We start from the raw sequence: 24,684 nt of genomic DNA, 5'->3' as shown, positions 1-24,684 counted from the left end.
CGTCTCAGCTGTTCTGTGCAATTGAGAATCAAATGCAAAACAATTTTTATGCAACTGCGGATAAATAATTTTGCATTGATATCCACTCGTCAGCGCAGTTACAGTTACATCAGCAGTGCGCCCTTTGGTCAGTGGCATAATAGGCAAATAGCTGCACCAGAGATATCTGAGATAACAGCAAATATTCGAGCTCGTTTGTCAGCGGCAGGTGCGTCACACAGTGGCGGAAACTATAAAATAGCCCACTAATCGACGACATCGCCCTCGCGGCATTGCCAGCTCACCTAGAGCTGGTTGCAGAGATGAAATTTAGGTTATTTTATGTTTTTTGGGAAGGCGAAAAAATTGCATACGTGGCCAATAATCGGCGAATACAATCAAAGTCAGGCAGTGGCGACAGCGCCTGCGCACAGTGGACAAACAAGAGTTTTTGGCGATTAAAACTTCGCCTATGGAATTTATTATAGACACTGATTTTTTACATATATGATGCTTGTTGAAGGGTTCTCAATTAGAGTTGAGCTAGTTAATGTTATTAAATACAACTTTCGAATAAAGTTGGCTACGTTTGGTGCCCAAGTTAGTTATGGTTTGACTTAATTAAAGTTAAATTGTCTTCCGGATATTAATCGCTTTAGCCTAAAACAGGTTTGTTGTTTTGCAGAAATATTTGGCTCAACTAAAGAAGGTCTTAAAGTATTTTAGCTGGCTTTTAATGAGAACGGTTTACTGCAGATATAATTATTATTATAGTAGTCAGTTAAAGGGAAGTCAATTACCAGGCTTGGTAAATGGTATTTTAAATATATTCCTTGAGCTTTAAGTCAAATATCTTTTTACACATTAATGCAAATGTTTTCCACGGTGCGCCCAAATTTGAGCTCAGGGCATGTCGTTTGTCTGCCTTGGTGCACGTCTGTGTATTGTGCTGGGGTCAAAATGCCAAAAATTGCTAAACGCGAAGAGGCCGACGCCGCCACCGACACCGCCGCCGCCGCTGCTGCCAAAGTGTAGGCGCGTCTAATGAATAGCTTGGGTCGACTTGGCGCTGGGGCAGGCAGATGGGGACACAAGCGCAGACGGCGACAGAATTTCGTGACAAGATTGTCCCAAAGATTGTTGCCATATTGTATTCCAAGTAGTGTTTGTTGCTATTGCTGTTCAGACTGTGGCAATCAGCAAAACAATTGCCAGTTAGTGGAAGCTTTGAAAAAGTTGCTGCCTTCTAGTTTTTGGGGTCTGGTCTATTGTTATTGCCCGCTGACTAGTGTTAGGCAGCGCTTTATAATTATGAAGACATTCAACTGCATTAATTTTAATATTTATTATAGTATTTTTTTAATGGGTTTATTTTAAATTACGCAATAACAACATCTTCCCATTTAGCTGCTGCTTGCATCGTAAAAACATTCTCAGCTAGCAAGTTCGTTGCTTAAGTCTTTTGATTTTAAAATTGCGAACTGACAAAAAAAAATGTGTTTAATACTATAAAATGTAAATTTTTCGACAAATATGAACCTTGAATTATTACGCATGACTTCTCTAATTAGCTATCCAAGCAGCATTTGCCGCAAAATGTCAGTTGGCCGGCTGGCCATAAAGCATAGAACAGATGCCTCATCTCCAGCTGCAACTGCAGCTCCATCTTCATCCACTGACTTTGACACGCGCTGTGCAGCGTTTTATGGCTACGTCTGGTTGGCCTTGAAGGTCGTGTCGTCTTTTTTATGGCGTCAAACGCAATTTGTTATAGCTCTTAGAGCACCCCTCTGCCCCTAACCACTCTGTGGTTCAGAAAAAATATTACAACTATTGATAATCCATTGCGTAAGAGTCCCAAACTGGCGTGGCTCGACTTCGTCTAGACCTAAACGGCTGGACATGGCCGGCATAGTTTTTGGCGCCCATCTCTGACCACTTGGCTGCAGCCATGCTAATGCTAATGTCAATGCAGGCATAAATAAATAATTGCAAATAGCAGATGCCGCGCCAGTAGTCGAACCAGTTACCGCGCTTAAATGTCAGTGGTTTTGGTCATGCCGAGAATCTCTAGCTACTGCACACAGTTGAGCTGAGCTTCGTTACGTTAAAGTGTGCTCTGATCTGGTCAGCTCATACGGTGCAGCTAAGCAGAGCAGTCGAACTGTAGTAAATAGTGGGAATATTTCATTGTCAAGGAGCTGGTCCAAGCTTCACACTTTGGTCAGTTTGAACCAGAACTGGGTCTCAATGAAAGATATTGAACTTGCAAGTGAAACCACTCTAGAACAGATTGGCTCTTAATTATGCTAAAGTATGCACACAGTGCACTTTGGGCTGGCATTAAAAAAAGCCCGCCTCTTATTCTTCGTATTGATGTTAATCCGTCTGTGCATCTACAGATGCCACGCTGAAGGCGAAGGTGAGTCTTCGTTATGCAAATTAACCCATAAATGTTATATGTCAGTGGAACTCAGCACTTTGAGTGGGCTGTGTCTATAAGAGTGTGGGTGGAATACTTAATGGCAATTAGTGATAATTATGCAGAATATCTAATATATCAATATCAGTTGGCTCGGATATCGATTTGTGGACAATACAATTTTATTGTGTTGAATAATTTGAATCGTTTATTGTGTTTTAATGCACAATTCGATTCTTTATATCAATTAAATATAGGTGTTAACTCGTATGGCTGTAATTGGAATTATGTGGATTTTAGGTCTAATAATATATAACAAAATATTTAAATATTTAAATTGGTTGGCACGTGTTTAGTTCCTCTTATTGATTAAATATTCAATATTTGAGTCTATGGGAAACTTTATTGTAATTACTTGTGAGTTGGGTATATATTATTTGAATTTTAGTTAGCTACTGTGCTGGGCTGTGTTGAGCTGTGTTGTGCTGTAGTGTTGCAATCTCAGCTATTGTTGCACACAATTTGACTTGGTTGAAATTCTGTCAAGCCGCACGCGAAATGTGAAGGCCACAAGCGCAACGGCTAGTGTCACCCCCACTGCTCCTCCTCCCCCGGATGCTCATCAAATTATTTATTGCTCAGAACTCATACATATATGGAAATTTTATGGCATACGAAACAATTCGTAATATACACAATAAAATTTGTTTAATTTTTAAAGTCGAAATAACAAAATTTACATATTAAAACAAAATAAAAACTTACTCATTGATTAAATTATAGTAATTATATTATGTATAATTAAGACGCCTGCAATAATGGATTTCCCATGCATTCTTTAAGATTAAAAAATTATATTCATTTTATTTTCATGTCTTATTCATACTCAATAAGATATGAAGAATTATGGAACATTTGCTTATAGTAAAAAGTTGATTACAAATATAATTTTCTTATATAAAAAATAACAATATAAATGATAATTTCATAGAATAATACTTTAGCCTTTTCTCTACTGAAGCAAATCAATGTTGATGCTGTCGAACCAGTTGTTTAAATGTCAGTGGCTTAGGTCAGATCAAGAATCTTAAGCTACTGTAGATTAAAAAAGTTAGATCAGCTTCAAGAACCAGTCGTAGCTCCGTGTATGCGGTGGGGATTTCATGGTCAAGGGACAGCTTCCACAGAGCTCAGCGTGCGGATATAAGTGTAACAACTCTATATCAAGATGACCCTGATGGCAAATTGATGCTAATCCGTCTCATGCTTCTTGAGGTGCTCCGCCAGAGGCGAATGCCACTTTTTTCTTTAAATAATGTGTTTTTAATGCAAATTGATTGAAATGTCAAGGCAGCTGTTTAAAGAGCTATTATACAGCATTTAGTTTGAAATAGTATATAACTATTATATATCAATAATTTTTCCTACCGAGTTACTCCCTGCAATAATGTATAGAAGGCAGTGCGGCAAAGTGAGGTCGCTGACCAACATCATGTCAAATATATTACAGGGTTTAATATGTTGTCTGTAAAATGACCAAAGACGGGCAATTCTTCAACTCGCTTAGCCTTCTCTATTTGTCTGCCCAAGCAGAGGCCCAGCTAGCCAGAGATATACTTAATCAAATTGTCTGTGCTCCGACTGCCCATTATAATGCGAGTGAAAATATAATAGTCGAGGGGAGTTGACTTTATACGTTCGTACTTTAATATGCAAATTTGATCTGGCTGTTTGAGGTAAAACAGTCATAGAGGTATAATCCGATGGTCTGTAGAAAGGAACCGACTATAGCGCTATAGTCCTGGCTTATTTTTTATTATATAAACAAAAGATAAATATTAACTTTAAACACATTTTTTTTATATTTCTTTACATTATCAGATACCAAATTTTATTCTAAGTTTCCTTAATTGTATATATAATTTTACTTTAGACAACATCCTTAATATAGTTCAATTTCTTAAGTAAAAATCGATGTTCATTCAGTTGTCTGAATTAGTTCAAATTTGCATAAGTTAATTCAATTTCGATAATTTATATACCTATATGCCTTGTGTCACGATAAAATGAATCTCTTTCATTCGGACGGCTATATCGAATGGGTAGAATGCATAAGTATTGACTGAATATTCAGAAATGCCTCTAAAAATCATACATAAATTCAAGCCAATTAATTAAAAAATATATTTCAACGACTCGTTTATGTAAATGGGCTAATAAAACTCTTTGTTTGTTTTTATCAAAGCATTGGCTAATCTGTTTAACACATTCCGCCTTGCCCACAAATCGAGTTTCGAATAAAGACCGTAAAATTACCAAAGCCTGACAAATGGTGTTCACATTTGAGATAAGCAAAGGTCCATGCGGCCTATATTAGATGATATCTTTTCTTAGCTCATTTTATAGTACTTTTATAGTACTTTCTGAGGTGTAAGAGGGTGCGTATTCTATATTTGTCACAGTTTTGATAAGTTTGCTTCTGGGTCGCGATGCATCAGCATATCAACATCTCAGAGCTCAGTGCTGTTGCAATAGCTGTGGCACCTATTGTTGCAGCCTCATGTAAAATGTGAAGGCCAACGATGCCAACACGAGCTCCGTGCCCCCTTCATGCCACTCCACTTTGTAGCTATTCATTCATTCACTAACCAACTCATTCATTGAGTGTTATTTTCATGGCAATTTAAAGGCATTCATTAGTAATTTATCAATGTAATTTGCTTTAATCTTTCTTATGATATCAGCTACAGTAGTTAATTTGGTATTCAGTTCGGATGGTAACATCTTCATTCACTTCGTTTGGATTATTTTCAAAGAGATGAATTTATTGAAAACAGCTGTGTGATGTTGTAGAGATATTTAATTTGTTATACTTAAACACATTTTGTATTTTGTATTTGCTTATTCACCTTTTTCTCTTATGGCAAAGGAACCCATTGAAAACGGAAAATCAATATATACTATAAGTTAACTGCTCTACATTATATTTAAACATATAAAAATATTTCATTCAATTTTTATATATTTTTTAACTGGATACTAGTTATCCTGGCATATTTATGTATTCACACTTCAATCCAAAAAATTCTCAATTCAAATTCACAATTTTAATTAAGCATCTTCTCAAATTTCGAATTATTAAATTTGCAATTTAATAAGATAGCTGCCTAATCAGTAGCTTACTTATTTATATGCTAAATTTCAGATTCATATTTATCTTTACTAAGCAGCGGAATAACTTACCCCCCTGGATTTCTGCCTAAAAATTTTAATTTCGCGCGTGGCTCTGACATCTGGTTTAATCGATTTCCTGCCGAAATTCAGCCAAACTGCTCTAAATTTTGTACTTTAAATACTTATATACTTTGAGATACTCTGTATTGAAGAGATATACAATATTTAATTAAAGATTCTAATTTCCTTTAAGAGGCTTATCAAAGCATCTGCTCTCAGCAGTCTTAACTAATTAACTTGTATGCCAACTACAGGGTATACGTTTTGTGTTTTAGCATCCCAATTTAAATAACAATCAAAATTCTAAGCGGAAATTAGCAAGCCCGACAAAACAGAAATATTTGCTTCTGCTGAGATTGGATTTCATTCGCTGAGCGTTGACCGAATTTAATGATTTTATGGTCGCAAATTTGATGATATTGCCAAACGGGGGCACACATTGTTATAAATGTTGCTGTCGAGCTCTTCTCCGTTACAGTTTGATTTTATAGATCAACGCTGAAGTAGCAGGCCTTTTGGTGTATCTAACATGTCTTTGAAATTCGTAAATGAAACTTAAATCAACTCGAACCAAGAATAAAAGATTTCAAAGTGATCTCATTAAATATATTTTTCTTACAGACCTGTTGCCTTTTGGTGCTAGCCCTCGCCTTGGTCGCTTGCAATGCACAACGTCAGTACAATCCTTACCTGAACAATCCCCAGTATAGGGAGTTGTACTACAAGAACCGCAATTTATATAATCAGCGACGCTACTACGACCACTTCTATAAGAAATACAATCCGTATATTGCCAGCGCTCTGGCACGCACCATTGAGGAGTCGAATGATCCCAACACTGGCGCTGGCTCCTATGTCTACAGCTATGAAACCGAGAACGGAATTCACGGAGAAGAGCGAGCCACGCCCGTCTACATTGGCAATGGCCTGCAGGAGGAGCAAGTGGAGGGCGCCTACTCCTACATATCGCCCGAAGGTCTGCGCGTCGGAGTCAAATATGTGGCGGATGCCAACGGCTTTCACCCAATTATTACCTGTGAGTATTTGTATATGACAAGGTATATTAATATCAATATTAATATGGTTTGGCTTGCAGATGATGGTCCAAATGCTGCTCTTTATGCCAACCAACAGCCGCCGGCTGGCGTTGTCTACACAAGGCACTAAAATATTCTAGTTTATATATAAAGTAGTTCTAATAAAAGGAAAACGCTTTAATAACAAGAAATTTTTAAAGAATGTTATTCATTTTGGGTAGGAAAATCATTTCGGAACACAATATTCATATGCTCAAAAATGTTTTATTCTATATAGTTTCAGAACTTTTAGAATATTTTAAAATTACGCAATCTACAATCTACAATATTACGCAATATACAAACTCACTTCAAGCAAATTGCCTAACATTCAAATTTATTCCGATTGTATAAAAAACTATGCATAAATCTTATCTGTGTCTACACAATTCAGACAAAATGGCGGCTGATAGACGACTTTTTATTGGCCAGCTTTGAATTGAGGCAATTGAATTAATTTGGCTATATGCTCTAGCAGAGAGCATGACGATTATGTCAAAAGTTGTATTATTAAAATATTACAAGTTGAATATTAAATGAGCTGCATTGTTTCATTATTTCCTATTTTTATTTTAAAATAATAAAATGTCAAACCAAACTATTATATACTTTAGTTACTACAAGCTAAAGCCTAGTTTTATATACATTAAATAACTCCTATACCAGTGATCAGTATGCATTCACTGGGGTATTTATTGTTTGACTTTTTGAAACTCAGATTTGTTTTTGTTTGATTTGCAAAAAGCTCTTCGATCGAACATCAAAGCTCAACAAACGCATTTAAGAGCTAAGCTCAAAAGTGTGCTTCAAATATATGAAAAGATAAGTGAGAGTTTATTAACTCAGATTTTTACTTACTACTTATTTATACAAAACACATTAATGAAATGTATGTAAATGGAAAGCAAAATAAAATTCGTCTGGCCAACGACACTTATTGAAATATATATTTAATTAAACAATTTATTTTCAATGTGCGCATTTTGTTTTCGCACATACAAATTTTGGGTAAAAGTGTGTTCGCCTAACGGTATAATAATTTAATAGTAATTATCATTTTGTTCTCAACTTCAGACGCTTACCAAAAAAAGTATTAAAATTAGTTTTGGGTTCAATAAACTCATTAGTCAGCCCGCATTTATTCCTCAAGTGCCGATGGGTTTTATTATCAATTGAATTTTTGACCTTCGTATGCGAAATATAGGTCATATATAATGAATATTTTTTCATTCATTATTCATTCATTCATTATTTTATAAGTTAAAAACTATTCATTAAATATTAAACTCTTGCATTTGGGTAACAAATAATGATTTTTTTGTGTTTATTACAAATATATACAAATCATTGTTTTTAAATTCATAACACAATTTATCGATAAATAAATACAATATTAACATATGTAGGCGTAGCTATACGAGTACCAAATCCTTTTGTGTACAATTCTGTTTTTTTTATGGATTTTCCTTAGATTTTTTTTTCAGTTTTTCGATGGCTTGTTATAGTTTTGCCAGCTGCTGGCGGCAAATGCATGGGAATGGGCGGGACGTTTATATGGTTTAGGGGGTTTTGGGGCGGGGGGATTTCAGAAAGTGCTGGGCACAACACAATCCCTATGGCTTTAGATGAGAACACAGCAATGTGGGGAGCTCACTTCGAAGCGGAGTTAGTGCTTCCTGCGCAGCTCTTCGAGCTCGCGCGCCTCCTCCTCCTCGGCCAACTCGACCTCGTGCTCCAGCATGCGAATCTGATCGCTCAGCTCCTTGGGCATTTGATCCAGATGGATGGCCTTAAGTTGAGCCTTGATCTCCTTGGTCATGTGGTTGATACGGAAGCCGCGATGATCGAACAGTGGCTGGTTGCCGTTAGCCTTGTGCTGCTCCTCCACATACTTCAGGGCACGGGCAATGGCCTCTGGAATTGGTGGCGGAGTCGGAATGTGATCACCCTCAGGCATGAATCCTCGATCATTTGATGCGTAGTTAACACGATAAAGCTTGCCATCATCACCGGTGTATTCGTAGACGCCCTTGGCATGGGTGCCGCCGCCATGATGTAACTTCGCTTGCTCCTCGCCATAGATTCCGTTCTCGGTCAGGAAACTGGAAGCAGAAGAATGGAGCAGGGTAAACGGTTGATGTTTACTTGGGCGAGCCGCTGGAACTTACGCATGATCGTATTTGTCCTTCTTGCGGATCTCTTCCTGATGCAGAATCTTATGGCCGCCCTCGTCGTCGTAGTTGAAGAGTATGGGGCGAGGCGTGGTTGTGGTTGTTGTCGTTGTTGTTGTGGTGCGTGGTGTTGTTGTGGTCGGCTTCTTCGTCGTGGTTGTTGTTGTCGACTGTGTTTTTGTATGGTACGTGTTAGAGTAACGAGCGCATCAAAGTGTGTGTTGTGTTGTGTGGTGTGTGGTGTGGTGTGGATTGTGTGTATGCGTAGGGTTCATGCAGTTGGTGGAGTTCATGCAGCGCAGTGGGAGTTGCAGGAAACGGGAGTCGTTTGACGGGTAACTTTTGAGTAAATGGCTTCTTGGTGTGTTATGCTGTGTTTGAGTTATGAAAGCGTTGGGGTACGGACTGTTTAGGAGCGCGGGGGTATCTCGTTTGTAAAACTGATCATGAATACTGTTTTTTTAATTTGACTTTTTGTTTGTTGCTTTGTTTGTGGTATTGGATATTAGCTTTAGTATTCGATTTGTGGTGCATGTTCGGGAAAGCCGTATTCCAAGCGAATTTCGGGTACTTTAAACTCAGCTTTACTTACTGTGTACAGATCGTGGCTAGAGAAAAGAGAAGGAAAGACAGAGTATTAGAAGTGTGATTTATGTACTTGAGCATTCGACTTACTTGTAAGGTCTGGCATCGTGCACATAGGGGCGATTGAGACCCGAATATGGTCCATAGCCACCATCGTATGGGTAAGGAATATGATGATAAACACCAAGTTCACGGTTATCGCTCACATGCTGATATGGCTGCACCATGTGATGATAACGACCTGATCAGGGTGAAACAAAAAACCAGATAATCTTAGAAATTAGTGTCGAATTAAAGCTTCTGATTGTGTGTGAGTCTGTGAGTGTGTTTGCTTGTGAACTTGTACTTCGTTTAGAAGATCATTGAATTCTATGGATAGTATATAATCTACAAATATTTATACAATATTTTTATATTGCTTAAACTATAAAATTAATGTCAGAATAATTAAAAAATTTTTTATGATTTAGTGTTTGTTGTTTATACAATTGATAAAGCAAGAACGCAGCTTAGCAAGGAAGTGCTTTACAGTGCTTCTTCCACGCTTGCTTATGATTATGACAAATTCAAGAAGAATTTTGATAAAATACTGTAACATTAATTGTGTCTTTGATGAGTGTGTCATTCATTAGAGAAGAAAACAAAATGCTTTCTTCAAAAAATGCTTCTTATGTTTACCTAAAGAACCTGGATCACCACCTTTTCCTATAAGAAATTAAATGTTAATTTATATGTACACAAGTTTGTGCTAGAAGTATATAATATAATGGATTAAAGTCAGCTCAAGTTGTTGCAGCCAAAGATTGTAAATTTTGAAAGCTTATTGTTTACCGAAACCAGACGAATTTGTGGCTTGAGCTTGAACTTTGTTATTATCTCGAATTCATTAACGCAATTGGGTTATCAGTGAGGACAATATATATATAGATAAGTATGTGTTATTGTTAAGTGTTAGTTGTTGTTGTTGTTGCTGTGTGGGTTGTTGTTGTTAGTGCAGGTGGCTTCAGCATGCATTGCGGTGGCTGGACGTCATGCAACAGTTTGTGGTATCAAATTATCAAGTGCCTTGAAATACCTTCTTCAGCCGAACTCGGATGATACCGCCCATCATCTTGAGCACGATATTGGCCGTCGTTAGATTTTTCGGTTGAAACCGTATACTTGCCATTATTATCAGCGGGTTTGCTGCTGCTGACTGCAACAAGGCCCTGTAAATAAACAATTTGGTTTCTTATTTTTTATGAGCTAAGGAATTTGGCATAATAAACGAACGCGGCAACTCCCAGTTCTTATTCACAGTTCAATTAGCCGGCCGGAGGCGAAAAAGGTAAGAAAACAACAACAAGATACCAAATTGACACAATAAATGCCAACGAGCACACGTAGAAACTGACAAAACGTTATGTGATTTTTGTTTATGAAGTGTTTTATGATATTTCCAAATGCCATTAATAAGGCCGTGGAAGATTTGACTTTGACTCGGCTGCAAATCAAAGCAACGCCTGCATAGCCCTGAGCTCGAGCTTTAACTGACTTGGCACGAACTTCAGAATATTTATAGCCAGCTCTCTACATAGTATACAGGCTGGGTATACTAATTGAGTTTGGCGCCCCAGTGGCGTATGCTTGATCTGCGGCTACATTATATCATCCAGCTCGTATCCATTTCATGTATCACTCACTGATGCTAATATTTGGGACTGACTTGAATCGTCCTCTTCGCACAACTACTCACCACAATCACACAAACGCTTAGCACGGATTTCGCGAACATTTTACGAATTGAAATTTATAGTTTTCTCGGCAGAAGTGTTTGGATCCTTGACGATTATCCTCTGTTAGTCCTGGTGTGCTTGACGCGACTGCTGCTGCAACAGGAATGTTTGTGTTTCGCTGAGCTACAACGGATTTATATAGAAATGTGCCAAGTGCGGTGCGAGCGCATCTCGCCATCTGATTCTCACAGCCGCGCCTAAAATTCTCGCTTGTCTGGGAGAGGTAGTTAGCCTCATTTGCTCCTCTCGATTTGAGAGCGGACGCCGACGCAGAAGCAGACGCAGCCGCCGATACAGATAAAGACAGAGCTACAGATAACTTTGCTTTTGCTCACGCAGTTCATCTCAGTTCAGTTCAATAACAGCGACGTCTTGAGCTGCTCTCCCTTTTAATTTAGACACATGACGGGTTCTTCTTGTTGCTGTTGTTGTTGCTGTTGTTATTAATTTGTATATTGTTTTTACTGTTTTTGTCGAAATGAATTTTGTTAAATTTTGTTATTTTGTTAAAGTTGCTTTTCGGTTATTTTTGGCATTTGTTGAAATTAACTGTGCGCTTTATTAAACTGCTACTCATTTGCTAATAATTGTAATTACGAATTAATTCAATTAAATAATTCGCCCAATTTATTACACTCAATGCGAATGCACCTTTGGCATTCATCAATTATGCATAAGCCGCTTACGGCTCGCTCGGCCATTTTACAGTTCATCTAAGAATTAATCAAGGATTCCAAGCCGCAAAATGACGCATTTTATTGCGCCTAAATTTCCCCGCACCAGAAACGTCATTCGGTTTCTTCCGAATATTCTGTGAGTAGCACCAGCAGCGAATCATTATCAAAATTAATTTTATTGCTGATAAACAAAGGTCAGATTCACCAAAAGAAGAAGAAATTGAAAATATATATGTTTTTATATATATATATATGTGTGCTATTTACTCTGTAAAACTTTGCCATTATTTTGTGCGTCTTATTAAATGCATTAACACATTGTTGAAGACAATGAATGCTCATTCATTCAGCGTGAATTATATTACAATATATTGCCATATCTTGTTAACAGCTGCAAATTTATGTTTTGAATTATGCATTTTTGGATAAATAATCTAATGAAATATCTAAATCTCTTATATATATCACAGCAACTTATTAAACAGGTTTTTGAAGTCAGAGATCCCAGTTCTTAAAATAAATACAAATTTGATATTTAAAATTTGTTTCGCATTGCTTGACTTTATTTTATATTAGTGACTCTGTGGAAGTCCATGAATATTACTATCAAAATCTTTCTTTTTCACAATCATTATTATCATAACTATTATTATAACTATAATCATAAAATTATTGTTATCATTACTATTACTATTATCATTTTCATTTATATCATTCACATTATCATTATTATTATTATAAGTCTCATCTTTGTCATTATTATTATCGTTAACATTACTTTTATCATTCAATTTCATTATTATTATAATCTATATTAATCATCATTATTATTATATAATTGTTATTCATATGATAGTAATGATCATTGATATGTAATTAAAATAGGTTTCATAGGATATTTTGCAGTTCATCAGTATGCGCTGCTCTTGATTAAACGAAGCGGGACTTGCATATATTGTTTATCACATTATTGCAGTTGATGCAGTCCCAAAGTTGGGACTTGGGCTGATGACAACATCGTCTTGGCTGATCGTATCCAAACCAACTACCTGAGGCACTCGGAAGCGCCATAAAAGTGCCGTAATGAAATCATAAATTAACAAAAAACAACGGAAACATTACAACAATAAAAGCAACAAAAACAACATTCAGGCACTGCGCACGCCTGCCGCAATGCGAAATGCATTAATTTCGCTCAAGTTGGCGACGAGTACGGTTGGGGCTGGGGCTTGAGGGGATAGGGCATGGGGCTTGGTAACGCAGCATATGGATATGAGAATATATAACCGGAATTGAAATCAAAATGAGCAACAGACGTTGAAGAAAAATGTTGACAAAAGTGATTTTAATTGCGTACGCAAACACTGACATCGACCGGCCGACGGGACGGTGTGGTATGTGTCCTTAGCTTAGCTTAACGGTGTTTTGATAGGGTCTCAGCGGCCAACCTATCCCAAACTGTTGCTAAGCATATCTTTTATTATGCGGATTAATTGCAACAATAAACATAAACAGTGATTAAACAGCCACAGCGCCAATCCTGAAAAGGTGGGCGACGGCGTCAGAGGCGTCACTGCACTGCAAAGGTCGTACACTGAACCCGAAAGCCAAGTCAAATCGATCCCAACCGATATGTTCCGATGCGTTCCATTCCGTACCCGAACACCAAGTGCCAAATCCCCAAATCCCGCGCACTGTGAATCACGTCGCGTGGCTGCTGCTGCGGCTGCTGTTGTTGCGGTTTTTTGACACTTGAATCATACTGAGTATAATTATGGCATTCATAAAAATCACAAATACTTGATAAATATTTTAATATGCCTGCTTTTAATCAATTGCAAGTCCAATTGGCTGACTGCGCATAGGGAATGCGGCCTTTGCAGGCTTTGACTTTATATGCCAACTCGCTGATTCAGACTTGGCATTGACCTTGATTCATTATTCGGCTAAAAGCATTTCACAATTTCTAACTTATAAACAAATGTCACATATATTACAGTCTCGTATTCGTTTTAAGCTTTAAGCTTCTTAAAGCTATTTACTGTTATATTAGCATTAATAGATTTGGCTTGGAAACGGAATTGATTTTATTATCTATAAAATGAAGTTCTTAAAGATTCTTAACTACATTTTTCTGTTACACTAATAATCTTTTGCATTTAAGCTGACAAAGCTTAGTTGCTCTCAGCTATCGTAGCTTGCTTAACAGGAACATAGCATATGTGATCAAAGTCGTCGCGCTAAGGTCACGATAAGTCGCCGAATTACACAATTTTGTGCGGCAAAAGCAATGCTCGATCGTGGATGTCAGCATATTGTAGGACTCAAACTCGGTGCAGCCCTCTTTGTAGGGTTCATCTATGACAACGAACTCCTCAAAGTGTCTATTGACCAGTTTGGTTTCTATGTTAACTTGGTTAGCACAGCCGCGATGCTCGATTGACCATTTCGTACCATTCTGTAGATATATCGTGTTCACCGTCTTTTGGCACATTGTTGAATTGGGACAGGGTGTTTTGTACTCGGGCGTATTTCTTAGCTTCGAGCACACCGGAAGTGGGCTAAGCGAGTTCAGCCCGGGGCTCTCGTAGCACTCGTAGCAGTAGAGTATCACGTCGGCCGCGCAACTGCTGCACATAACTGCAAGTGCAGTGAAAACCGATATCAGTGTGAACATATTATTATGTTGTGTTTGTTATGCTGATATGACGGCACTTGATTCGTATTCGTTTAGGTATAAATACTACGAGTATTCAGCAAGAGGGCCGAACACGAACTATATAGCTGTTGGCTATGCGAGGTTTAGCATTACGATTCTTACACTGAATCACTAAACGTCCGGTCGGATATATTTTGTATTATTCCATTGTCGTTTATTTTTGTTCTTGCTCTGACTTATGTTTATATTTTTAATCAGTTAAGTCACCAACTGTATTCAAAAATGTTGTGCTTTTAATCTTAAAGAAAGCAACTTAAAAAACAACAGAAATTAAAGTGTCAAATTGTGAATATTAATTCTTTTGTAGGTCAGCAGACTCTTGTGTGTTTATCAGCAATTAAAAGAGTTGCAGAGTATCTTAGAGTCGGTACGTTTTATACATGCTGTTCAAGCTGCCAAACCAGCAAAAAGAACAGTGAAATCAAACGCAAATTAAAAACACTTTTGTTCAAAACAAATTTTATATTTTTTGGTGGCTTAAAGTCTAATTGGAAACATTTACCAAAACAATATTAAAATGAAAATTATTAATTTGGAAATTTGTTATTAAAATGGAAAAGTAGATTATACTTCCCAGCAAATTATGGGAATAAATATTTCGATGTGCTTTGCTGCCTCATATATTAAAGAAAATAAAAATATAATAGTTTAACTTGATTACTTGTTATCTGAAATTTATAATAAATGAAAAAATATTTTTGATTTAGTTATCATTTTTTAAATTTAAAGTTCCTTTTTGTGTTTGATGTACGAATGGAACAATTCTGATTCCCATTTTTGACACCTCGCCAAACACTTATGATAAACACGTATTTTCACCTGCTCTGTGGCCGTCAGACGGCATTTGTGTAGCAATTGAAATCTTTATAAGGTGAGTGCTGAGCATTGAGTTTTGGGCCATAAATTGCCATTACTCTGGGCGTGGGTTTTTTTCGAATTCATTGCATCCAGTAAGAGTGTCATTGGGATTTGTGTGTGTATGTTCGAGCCGGTTTGGAGTTCAATTAAGTTTGCTTAATTATCACTCGCTCTATATATTCCAAAATTTTTTTAGAGATTCTGGCTCGGGCAATGCCTATAAATATTGCCAGCTTCAAAGCGGGTTTGGCAACCGCTGCGCGAATTGGTAGCAGCAGCCCAGAGAGCCCCAATAGATGGATGACTTTTGAGTAGCAGTCGGTGTGTGTACGTTTAATGGAATCAATTAAGACACATGATTTGTGGCTGCTTGTTGCTTACATTTGTTCTTGCTAACAAATTAATTTGGAAAATACAAAACACATTGCAAATAATGCCAGAGGCGTTATACGAACTGCATTTGCAACAAAATAACAAATTGCCAGACAAACTGTGAGACTTAATTAACAAAAGGCTCCTCATTCTCTCTCTCTCTCTCTCTATATATATATATATATATATATATATATATTTATATAGTATATTAGGTATATATCTGTGGAGGCTATAGACAATAACGCACAGTTCAAAGCACCGCATCGCAGAGTTGATTCAATCCGATACGCTGCAGTTAGACTCGTAAATTTTGTAGAGATTTCAGCTTTGGTCTTATCAGCAGGTGCTAAATAAATTGAATATTAATTAATGATTTATTTCAACTGCTCGTTTCATGAGAGGAATAAACGTTGAAATTACCATCTAAATAAATTCGCGGCTCGTGTGAAAGAGAAATGAATTTTGCTGCTTTATCTTGGAGTTGTTTTACTCAGCTTAAAGGAATTTCAATTGCATGTAAAGCTAAGTTCAAGGCTGTAGCTTTTTTTACGATCAACGCAAAATTTCGTGACGCCAAAAATAAAAGTATATATAGTATCGTCTAGGCCCATAGGCGCCACCGCAAAAATGCAATTAAATAATCTTGCTCCTGTCGCACAGATCTTAAATTCGGCAAGCGATTCATTTGTTAGAATTTGTCACCCTAACTGCTGTGTGCTGCAGGGAGGGAGCTGCAGCAGCAGGTGTGACCAGCACTGGGAGCTGAAGAATTTGAAATGAATTAATTACGAGCTACAAACCCCAAATTACGCATTGCTGGTTTGCCGCAGCCAAAACCCAACAGATTTACATGCGGTGGTTATATATATTTTTATCTTATATATAAGTATATCTATCTAGATATATCTGCATACGTGATACAAAATAATTTAGTATTTGACAAAAGATTTCGCGCGAAAATTTGCATAAACAACAATTAAACAACAGGTTGTTAATCTAACTGGCGTGCTTTACCCTTACTCTTAGAAAGCATTATAATAAAGTCATACCAAATGCTACATATGTTTATAGGTATTTATATATATGATTGGTATAAGCAACTGACCTGATATATATGGGTAGTTAATAAGCTTGCTGGTCTGCTTGCATTCAAGTCTGTCTCTCCTAAAAGAACGAATATTTCATATAGTCTTCTAGTTGTTTCTACTGTAGTTATAGAGGTATTATATTTATTTAATTATATATTAATAATTATTTTATAAATAATTCTTTGATACATCGTCGCGTTTCATACTCATTTTGCATTTCTCAGTAATCACATTCTATTATTGTTCAATATATATATGAAGTATTCCCTAATAATTTTTTATATATTTTATTTATATATAGTTCTCCTTACCTGATATCTTATGAAATCCTGGCTTATTGCCACTTCTATCTACCCCCTCAAGAGTATATAATATTCGCAGCATGTTTCAATCTTGCTGCAATTAAAACAAAATCATTTTGAGCTTAGCACATTAAGCAATATATATCAATAATTTTGTAGACCAGCATTGGAAAAAGTCGTATAGCTAAAAAACTGTCGCAGTTTTACGAGCCGATAAAAGCCCAGATTACATTTGATTGTTTTTATAGGGCGGGTTTATCAGCTTTGGACGTCATATTAAAAATATTTCAAGGTTTTGTTTTTGTTTTTTATAATTTTTTTTTATTGATTATATATTAAGGCAAGTTTTTTATTCTTATTCGTATTTGCAAGGTAAGAGGTTAAATGCTAAGAGTTTGATAACAAACTCCAAATTTGAACTATGACCGTCGGCAAGGCAAAAGGTTAAAGTTTCTTGGCAAAGTTCCGCTTTCCGATCAGTTCTGCTCGTTGTGGGCGGTTTTCACTTTCAATTTCACGCACACACATACACGTCTTAACTATTCTTTGTACCTACCCCAAACACATTTCGATTTGCTTTCAACATGTTTTTAATGCCCATTTCAAGACTGGCTGAATGATTGATGAGTGCCAAGCGCCCATTTTGATTGATCGTTATGAGCGCCCATTAAGGCAAACGATCGTTTTATTGTTTATTATGAGCGTTAAATTTGATTTAAACGACACTAATTAACTCTGATCCTATCAAATCCATTGAAATAATTTTGCAAATTGCCACCAAGCACAAAAACTCAACTCAGGCGTCTACAGAGCTTCCGACATTTACAAAGATAAGACGATTAGAAATGCTTATTGGGTGTGGTATTCGTGTAAAATGCGTTTTATTGATGTTGATATATATATATATATATATACATATATATATATAGAAGAAAAAGTTGTTTATAGATAAGCGTGAGTTAGAGGTATTTGAGTTTGGGCATCAGAATAGGATTTATAGCTTAATTATATTATTCTTTTTAACATTTTTTCCTTTACTCTTACCTCATCAGAGATATTTTCAATTTCTAACGGAGAAACATGATGACGACTCATCAGACTACCACGTATGACTGTGTGACATCTGTCCACTGGTTTCCGTTTTGAGATATTTTCGCTGACGATCAAAAGGTCAGACGCAATTGGGGGGCAATTGGGGGGCTGGCAATGCAAACGAGTTGGGTTAGTTAGATTGGGTTAGTTAGCCACTTTATGGCTTGTTAGTATGCAAAGAATTTCAATTAGCCTAGCCGAGTGGCGTGTGCAGCGACTACCGAATAAACTAGGCAATTAAATAATTATACGCCTGCATCTTCTACATAAAACCTGACAATTAATTAGCTGCCAGGTGACGCCCGGCGCAATTGCGACCTGAAGCTGAAACTAACCTGGGCAGTGATTGGATTATCTAGATTTAAACGCATTCAACTGTTTGAGATGTACACAGCTTTGCTTGTTGCCTATCTGCTGTTGCACTTGGGGGCAGCACCAGGATCTGCAGATGAGACGCCGCCGTTGCCCACGGCTTCAGGCAGGGGTCACTATGGCCACGGCGCCGTTGGTTGGTATCAGCCGGATAACAGCGGCAAGTATCGACACGATCCCAGGCCATATGATGGCGGCTATGGAGACAGCGGTCAGCCCTATGCAAGTGATCTGCGTGGCATCTTTCGGCAGGCTGAGCAGCAGCTGGCCGCCAGCGTACAGGAGGCTGAGGAAAACTTTGCTTTGGGACCGCGTGATCATCTACGCTTCATGATCGACTTCAACTACAATGGCACCGGCTGGCAAATAATTCAATTTGAATGGGTACGAGACGGCGATGGCACAACCGAGGATCAGCGACAGTTCAGCTATGTGAACGAGAACAGGCTCTGGGATACAGATCAATCTCAGTCCCAGCCAGCAGGCAACTATGAGTATGAACAGCCGCAGCCAGTGGAACACAACTGTGAGCAGCAGCAGCAGCAGAGCTATCAAGAAGAGTACGCACAGCCAAAGATTAATGCAGAAAAGGATGTAAGTTTGAATAGTTTGAGAAAAGTCTGTGAAATATATATATTTGTGTTGTGTCTCATTTGCAGCCCCAAAAAGTGCAATCAACTATTAATGAAGTGCTGGAGTATATTCAACGACAGATTCTTCCGAATCTTAACTAAATGAAATATGAAGAATAAATATGAATTATATTTGAAATATAAAGCCTTGAAATAATGTTGAAGAATTCTTATTAAACTCAAATTATATTTTATATATTTTATATATATTTATTTGTTTATATATATATTTGAAGATTGTATGTGAGACGCATCAACTTCTTTGCTCTTGCGATTTAATAAACATTTCTTTGGGAGTTTTAGAGAAACTTTTATTTCCTGACAACCGAAATAACACGAAAAAATGAATATGCATTCTTACAAGGCGCCTTGAGCCTGCAGATAAGCCAAGAGCTTGGGTATGTGCTCTGGTACTTTGGGAATGTGTTCGCCGGTGGGCACAAAGCCATTCTCATCGGCCACGTAGTCGACGCGGTAGAGTAGGCCGTCGTCTCCGGTGTACTCGTAGTAGCCCTTGGAGCGTATGGCATCGCCTTCGGTTTGCTTCTCAATACGTCCACTCTCTTCGCCGAGAATGCCATTCTCTGTCTCGTAGCTAACGCAAAGCCCAATGGAAATATTCATATCATAGCACTCTAAGGACATGCGTACACTTACAGATAGTTGTAGCCATCGGTTTCCACGGTGCCTTCTTGACGCAGAATCAACCAGCCATTCTTGCCGATGCCAGTGCCGCGTCCTTGTGGCAGATTGGGACGCTGATCGACAACAGCCACGGGCCGTGGCACGGAGACAGTTGGACGGGGCTTGTATGCAGCAGTTGTTGCACCAGCTCCATTGGCTGCATTGGCGCCAGCAGCACCTCCACCACCACCGCCTCCACCACCACGACCAGCACCACCGCCAGCACCAAACTTGTCCTTGTCACCTCGATAAGGATCGTTGCTGCCGGAGTAGTCGCCACCAGGACGATTATCGTGCTGGTATTTGTTGTCCACATGGACATAACGTCCGTCGCTGTTGCCGCCGTAGCGTCCATCGTTGCCACCGCGATATCTGCCATCGTTGCTGGGAACATAGCGGCCATCGTTGCTGCTCTGATAGCGACCCGCATTGGCAACAATTCGGGTGTTCAGAGTGGATACGGGCTTGGGGGCAGGACGATAGCGGCCATCGTTCTGGGCCAGCGCTACAGCAGCGCAGATGAATAGCCAAATCTGTAGTTGTGACAGACATGAGATGGATGCGTTTCTAGCATCAGCTCAACTCAACTTGACTCCACTTACCGTTAGACGCAGCATGTTTAATCAACAATGAGCTGTTTTAGCCACGGCCCGAGCTTTATATATGAGCAATTCGCAACGCCCACTGGCCCACGGATGATCCACTCGCTCGATGTGTGCTATGGCCAACTAGCTAGCGTGGATCTCAACGGACAACATTTGCAAAGCGCTCAAAACTAGATCCATTAACAGTTGTGATTTACGAGGCGTTTACTATATATTTTCTGGAAAGCAGCTGCGCCAACAAGCATCGACAAGGCGGATGAGCTATTTTTCTTATGGATGATTCTTGAATTAATTTTACGATCGACTTCGTTGTCACGGAAACGCTGACATTTCTTTTGACTTCATCTAATTTAGTCGAACATTGGTCTTAATTGCTGTCATGTGGACCAACAGCACAAAAGAACTAAAAATTGAATTTGTTGAGCACCAGAAAAACCAGTTGCTTGGCAACTTTACTCGAATGCCTGAAAGTATGCTGAGCGTTGATGAAAATCTAAATGAATTCACAAACAGATGACATCAGCATAAACAAATTTTTATGCGCTCAATACATTTTACATTTGTATAGTGTAAATATATTGAAAAAATAATGAAATGTTAATGCTCTAAAGGCTATAGTCGCCCTTACTATGTATTAACAGTTGACTGAAGCCGGCTGGTTCGTTTGACAAATATCTTACATAATATATATAAACTGTAAGATTAACTAGTTCACAGGCCCAATAGCCAGCTTTTTAAAACAACATTCGCTAGAGTCGTAAAAAAATAAATAAAAAATAAATAAATATTATAATATATTATATACATCGCAAACAAAATTTTGTTGCTTTGATTGCGTTGTTTTTTTTTTAATATTTAAATTTTTCACTTCATATTTTAACTCATATAGTTATATATATAGAGATATAAAACTTTATGCGACGCCCTTTATTTCAAATTCTTCTATGACAACTGTTGTCTGCTGCTATGTTTTCCAAGAGTTTGTAAGACTCTATACCAAATCGAATTGACATTGGAAATAGTTGAAAATTCCTCAAAGGTATACCGCAGTCTGGAGCTGAATGGCGTCAGGAGGTGGGCGTTCATGCTTAAACAAAATGATAGCAAAGTATAAGAGCTGCTGTTCAAGATAATTGTAGTTGGATATAAATTGTTTTGTATATAATATGTATATTAATTGATCAGCACTTAATACAGCTGTTACGCTGCTAAGAAAATTTATTTTCATAATAAACCAAATCGATTAACTAAAATGTTGTATAGATGAGTCACAATTTCGAGCAAAACGAGACGTCTAACTGAAATAGCAGCTATGAACTTGCCAACTTGGTAGATATTTCTTAGATCTGAAACTTCAATATTTATATGGAACAATTTTTTTTATATTTTTGCATATTTATTTACAAGTGCGAAAAGGTTTTTTGATAGAATGGCTTAACAATTTTGTTTAGCAAACAGTTTCACGTTGTCTCTGTCCCTTACAAAAGCTTTGTCTCTCTCTCTTGCTCTCTATGCTTCTCTTGTACTGGGAAGTTAGCCTCTGCGTGCAGTGTAGGCGCTCTGCTGGTCAGCCGGTGGCGGTGGTGCTGTGGCTATGTAATCCAAGGCCCTCTGTATGGCTGGTGGTATGGGCGGTGCCGTTGGCAGATGATCTCCCTGCGGCTGGAAGCCGTTCTCATCCGCTACATAGGTGATCCGTATGGGTGTGCCATCTGGCGCAGTATAGGAAAAGAAGCCCTGTGCGACCTTTAGTCCAGCGCAGCAAAGCGAAGCAGAAAGCGAAAAGAGCAGAAAACAAAACAATTACAAGACCTGAACAATTTATCAGCCTCTCGGTGCAAGTTCGTGAGGGAGCTACAGATGCAAATGCCAAATGACTGCGGGGTCTTCAATCGACCAACTCACCGGTCCTGCATTGTCGGTGCCAGCATTCTTGAGATAGCCCTCCTCCTCCACATTGATGCCGTTCTCCGTCTCATAGGCGTATTTGTAGGAGCCATCGAAGTTCACCTCCTGTTCCTGGCGAATGATCTTGATTGGCTCCGTGGCAGGTCCTTGGGGTCGTGCATGTGTTTTGCACAGCAGCACAGCTGCAATAGTCAGCAGCTAACAGAGCACAAGTCGAGATCACTGAACGAAACTGAACCAGAGCTTTGCTACTTACAATGTATTGCATTAGTTGGGCTTTAATCCTATGCTGGGCTCTGAATTGGCGATTGGCAACTGGCAACTGTCAGCGTCGCGATGCGCAACTGTGGCCAGATTTGCCAAAGGCTTGAATATTTATAGCAAAATCTTGCATCTTGAATTGTTTGAGTAATCGAACCGAATGCTGAGTGCTTGAACTTTACAGCTGCCTCTTGCAACGCTGCAACGCTGCAACGCTGGCAGCAGAGCGAGTCTAGCTCCGGCTTCGGCCTGGCCATTGGTGGGTGTTTAGCATTTGGCAGATGCACAGATCAGAAGCCAAACTCACACACAGCCTGGCCGCATCTGATTTTATCTTTGCCGACTTCTTCAAGTGCATTGTTCGCGTGTTGCTGTTAAGTCTGCAATTTGTCGGTTAATTGCTTGCAGCCCATTGACTTGACGAGGCGCCTCAATAAAAACTTCTGTCGAGACTATACTGTAGAAGAGGTATAGTTACAATTTCTTTTTATATTTTTAAATAGCTTAAAATAATATTTTATTGCTTATAAAAATATTCAAAAAAGACTGCATAATATTTGATATATTTGTGATTCTGTTAGAAACTGTCTTGTGCGACGTTTTACTGTACAGGGTGAGTGGAGCATGAAAATATTCTGGTCAGTTTTTGATTGAGTATGTTTATCGTGAAATAAACTTGCATCGTGGCATTCAAAGAACACGTCTCGCATTTCAAATCAATTTGTCAGCTACATTTGTAAAGATTTCGCCTTTGGCTTTGCCTACATATTCTGATGTGCCACAAGAAATCAAATTGCGCAATGGCAGTTAATGCAGCCTCCCATCCGCCCGCATTCACCAGATGCAGATGCAGCGAAGGCGGCAACATCATCATTATACGAATAGCATTAGACGAGTATCATTATACTTATACTACACATTGTTGCCACACCACCTGACCATGATCATGTCTAGCTGTCGGTCCGCGTGACCTTTGTTGGAGGCGGCAGTCTGTGCTAGCTGTGCGAGTCGTGCTCAGTTTTGACCAAAGGCGTTAATGAGCCCTCATTGGTGTGGATCATGCTTGGGCAAGACTTGTGAAAATGCCATTTACACGGCCCAAGACCAACTTTAGAGCTGAATGAAATAATTGATATTGAGTTTTGTTTTGTTTTTGTTTTTTGTTTTTTTGTTTAATTTAAGTTTAATTATGTTTTATATTTTCACATTCTAATGTAACAATATTTTCTGGCTGTTGCGGGCTTGGGGCGGCGTCGTTGTCGAGCAGAACTCTCACTGATTGATTACCCATTCTTCTTGTTGAAGAGCAGAGATAGGAACTGCTGCTTAAATGGCTTCGTGGTTGTCACTTCATCGTAGTAATAATAGTAAGATGGATAGGAATCGTATGTTGATGGATAGCTATACCCGTAGTAGTCATAAGTGGAAGGACTGTAAGAACCTGTTCCTGCTCCCGTTCCCGTTCCCGTACCCGTTCCCGTACCCAATCCAGCGGACACTTGCGCTTTCACCGTTACAATAAACGCACAGGCCACGAATAGAACCAAAGCGAACTTCATTTTCTGTGTTTTGTGCTATGAGCTTTCTTTCGTTGTTGACCAAATTGTTGCTACAATTCAACTGTACCTTCCACTGCATCAATACGCATCTTTTATACGCATCGTCAAACGGAAGAGTCGAACATCAACGGCAGCTATTACAACAGTCTGTTCGCTTCTGTTTGCACAAATGTTTGCCCCCGCTGAAGCTACGCATTCTATGCAAACTTAAATATTTATTTCGAATACGTTTTGAAATGCACAACGACTGTTTTATATAGACCAAATTGGGGCCTTTTGTTTGGCGCCAAACAGAAGCTGAATGCAGTCG

General features: G+C 38.4%; 6 protein-coding genes across 6 annotated transcripts; 2 read left to right on the top strand and 4 right to left on the bottom strand.

The window, feature by feature from the left end:
• The first annotated feature begins 939 nt into the window (after nucleotides 1-939).
• On the top strand, nucleotides 940-6,802 carry LOC111597896. The gene is made up of 3 exons (XM_030225514.1): nucleotides 940-1,008; nucleotides 6,257-6,671; nucleotides 6,732-6,802. Exons 1-3 carry the CDS (start codon nucleotides 940-942, stop codon nucleotides 6,800-6,802), a joined length of 555 nt encoding a protein of 184 aa, XP_030081374.1.
• Nucleotides 6,803-8,180: 1,378 nt separating this feature from the next.
• LOC111597900 (larval cuticle protein LCP-30) lies at nucleotides 8,181-18,368 on the bottom strand. Its single transcript, XM_023312836.2, has 8 exons — nucleotides 18,306-18,368; nucleotides 17,271-17,355; nucleotides 16,977-17,035; nucleotides 10,543-10,675; nucleotides 9,558-9,708; nucleotides 9,475-9,490; nucleotides 8,880-9,052; nucleotides 8,181-8,813 (listed from the first exon to the last, which is right to left on the bottom strand). Exons 2-8 carry the CDS (start codon nucleotides 17,341-17,343, stop codon nucleotides 8,378-8,380), a joined length of 1,041 nt encoding a protein of 346 aa, XP_023168604.2. The 5' UTR covers nucleotides 17,344-17,355; nucleotides 18,306-18,368; the 3' UTR covers nucleotides 8,181-8,377.
• A 337-nt stretch (nucleotides 18,369-18,705) lies between these two features.
• LOC111597902 lies at nucleotides 18,706-19,516 on the top strand. Its single transcript, XM_023312838.2, has 2 exons — nucleotides 18,706-19,319; nucleotides 19,385-19,516. Exons 1-2 carry the CDS (start codon nucleotides 18,738-18,740, stop codon nucleotides 19,457-19,459), a joined length of 657 nt encoding a protein of 218 aa, XP_023168606.1. The 5' UTR covers nucleotides 18,706-18,737; the 3' UTR covers nucleotides 19,460-19,516.
• Nucleotides 19,517-19,646: 130 nt separating this feature from the next.
• On the bottom strand, nucleotides 19,647-20,738 carry LOC111597899 (larval cuticle protein LCP-30). Its single transcript, XM_023312835.2, has 3 exons — nucleotides 20,644-20,738; nucleotides 20,015-20,574; nucleotides 19,647-19,952 (listed from the first exon to the last, which is right to left on the bottom strand). The coding sequence occupies exons 1-3, from the start codon at nucleotides 20,656-20,658 to the stop codon at nucleotides 19,715-19,717; spliced, it is 813 nt and encodes a 270-aa protein (XP_023168603.1). The 5' UTR covers nucleotides 20,659-20,738; the 3' UTR covers nucleotides 19,647-19,714.
• A 1,405-nt stretch (nucleotides 20,739-22,143) lies between these two features.
• Nucleotides 22,144-22,890, bottom strand: LOC111597901 (endocuticle structural glycoprotein ABD-4). The gene is made up of 3 exons (XM_023312837.1): nucleotides 22,811-22,890; nucleotides 22,552-22,752; nucleotides 22,144-22,392 (listed from the first exon to the last, which is right to left on the bottom strand). Exons 1-3 carry the CDS (start codon nucleotides 22,820-22,822, stop codon nucleotides 22,180-22,182), a joined length of 426 nt encoding a protein of 141 aa, XP_023168605.1. The 5' UTR covers nucleotides 22,823-22,890; the 3' UTR covers nucleotides 22,144-22,179.
• A 1,158-nt stretch (nucleotides 22,891-24,048) lies between these two features.
• LOC111597904 lies at nucleotides 24,049-24,590 on the bottom strand. Its single transcript, XM_023312842.2, has one exon. It carries the CDS (start codon nucleotides 24,372-24,374, stop codon nucleotides 24,099-24,101), a length of 276 nt encoding a protein of 91 aa, XP_023168610.1. The 5' UTR covers nucleotides 24,375-24,590; the 3' UTR covers nucleotides 24,049-24,098.
• Between the last annotated feature and the right edge of the window lie 94 nt (nucleotides 24,591-24,684).

This window comes from Drosophila hydei, unplaced genomic scaffold (genome assembly GCF_003285905.1).
Source record: "Drosophila hydei strain 15085-1641.00,03,60 unplaced genomic scaffold, DhydRS2 tig00008134-arrow-pilon, whole genome shotgun sequence".
Taxonomy (NCBI): Eukaryota; Metazoa; Arthropoda; class Insecta; order Diptera; family Drosophilidae; genus Drosophila; species Drosophila hydei.
This window is presented reverse-complemented; position numbering and strand designations above follow the sequence as displayed.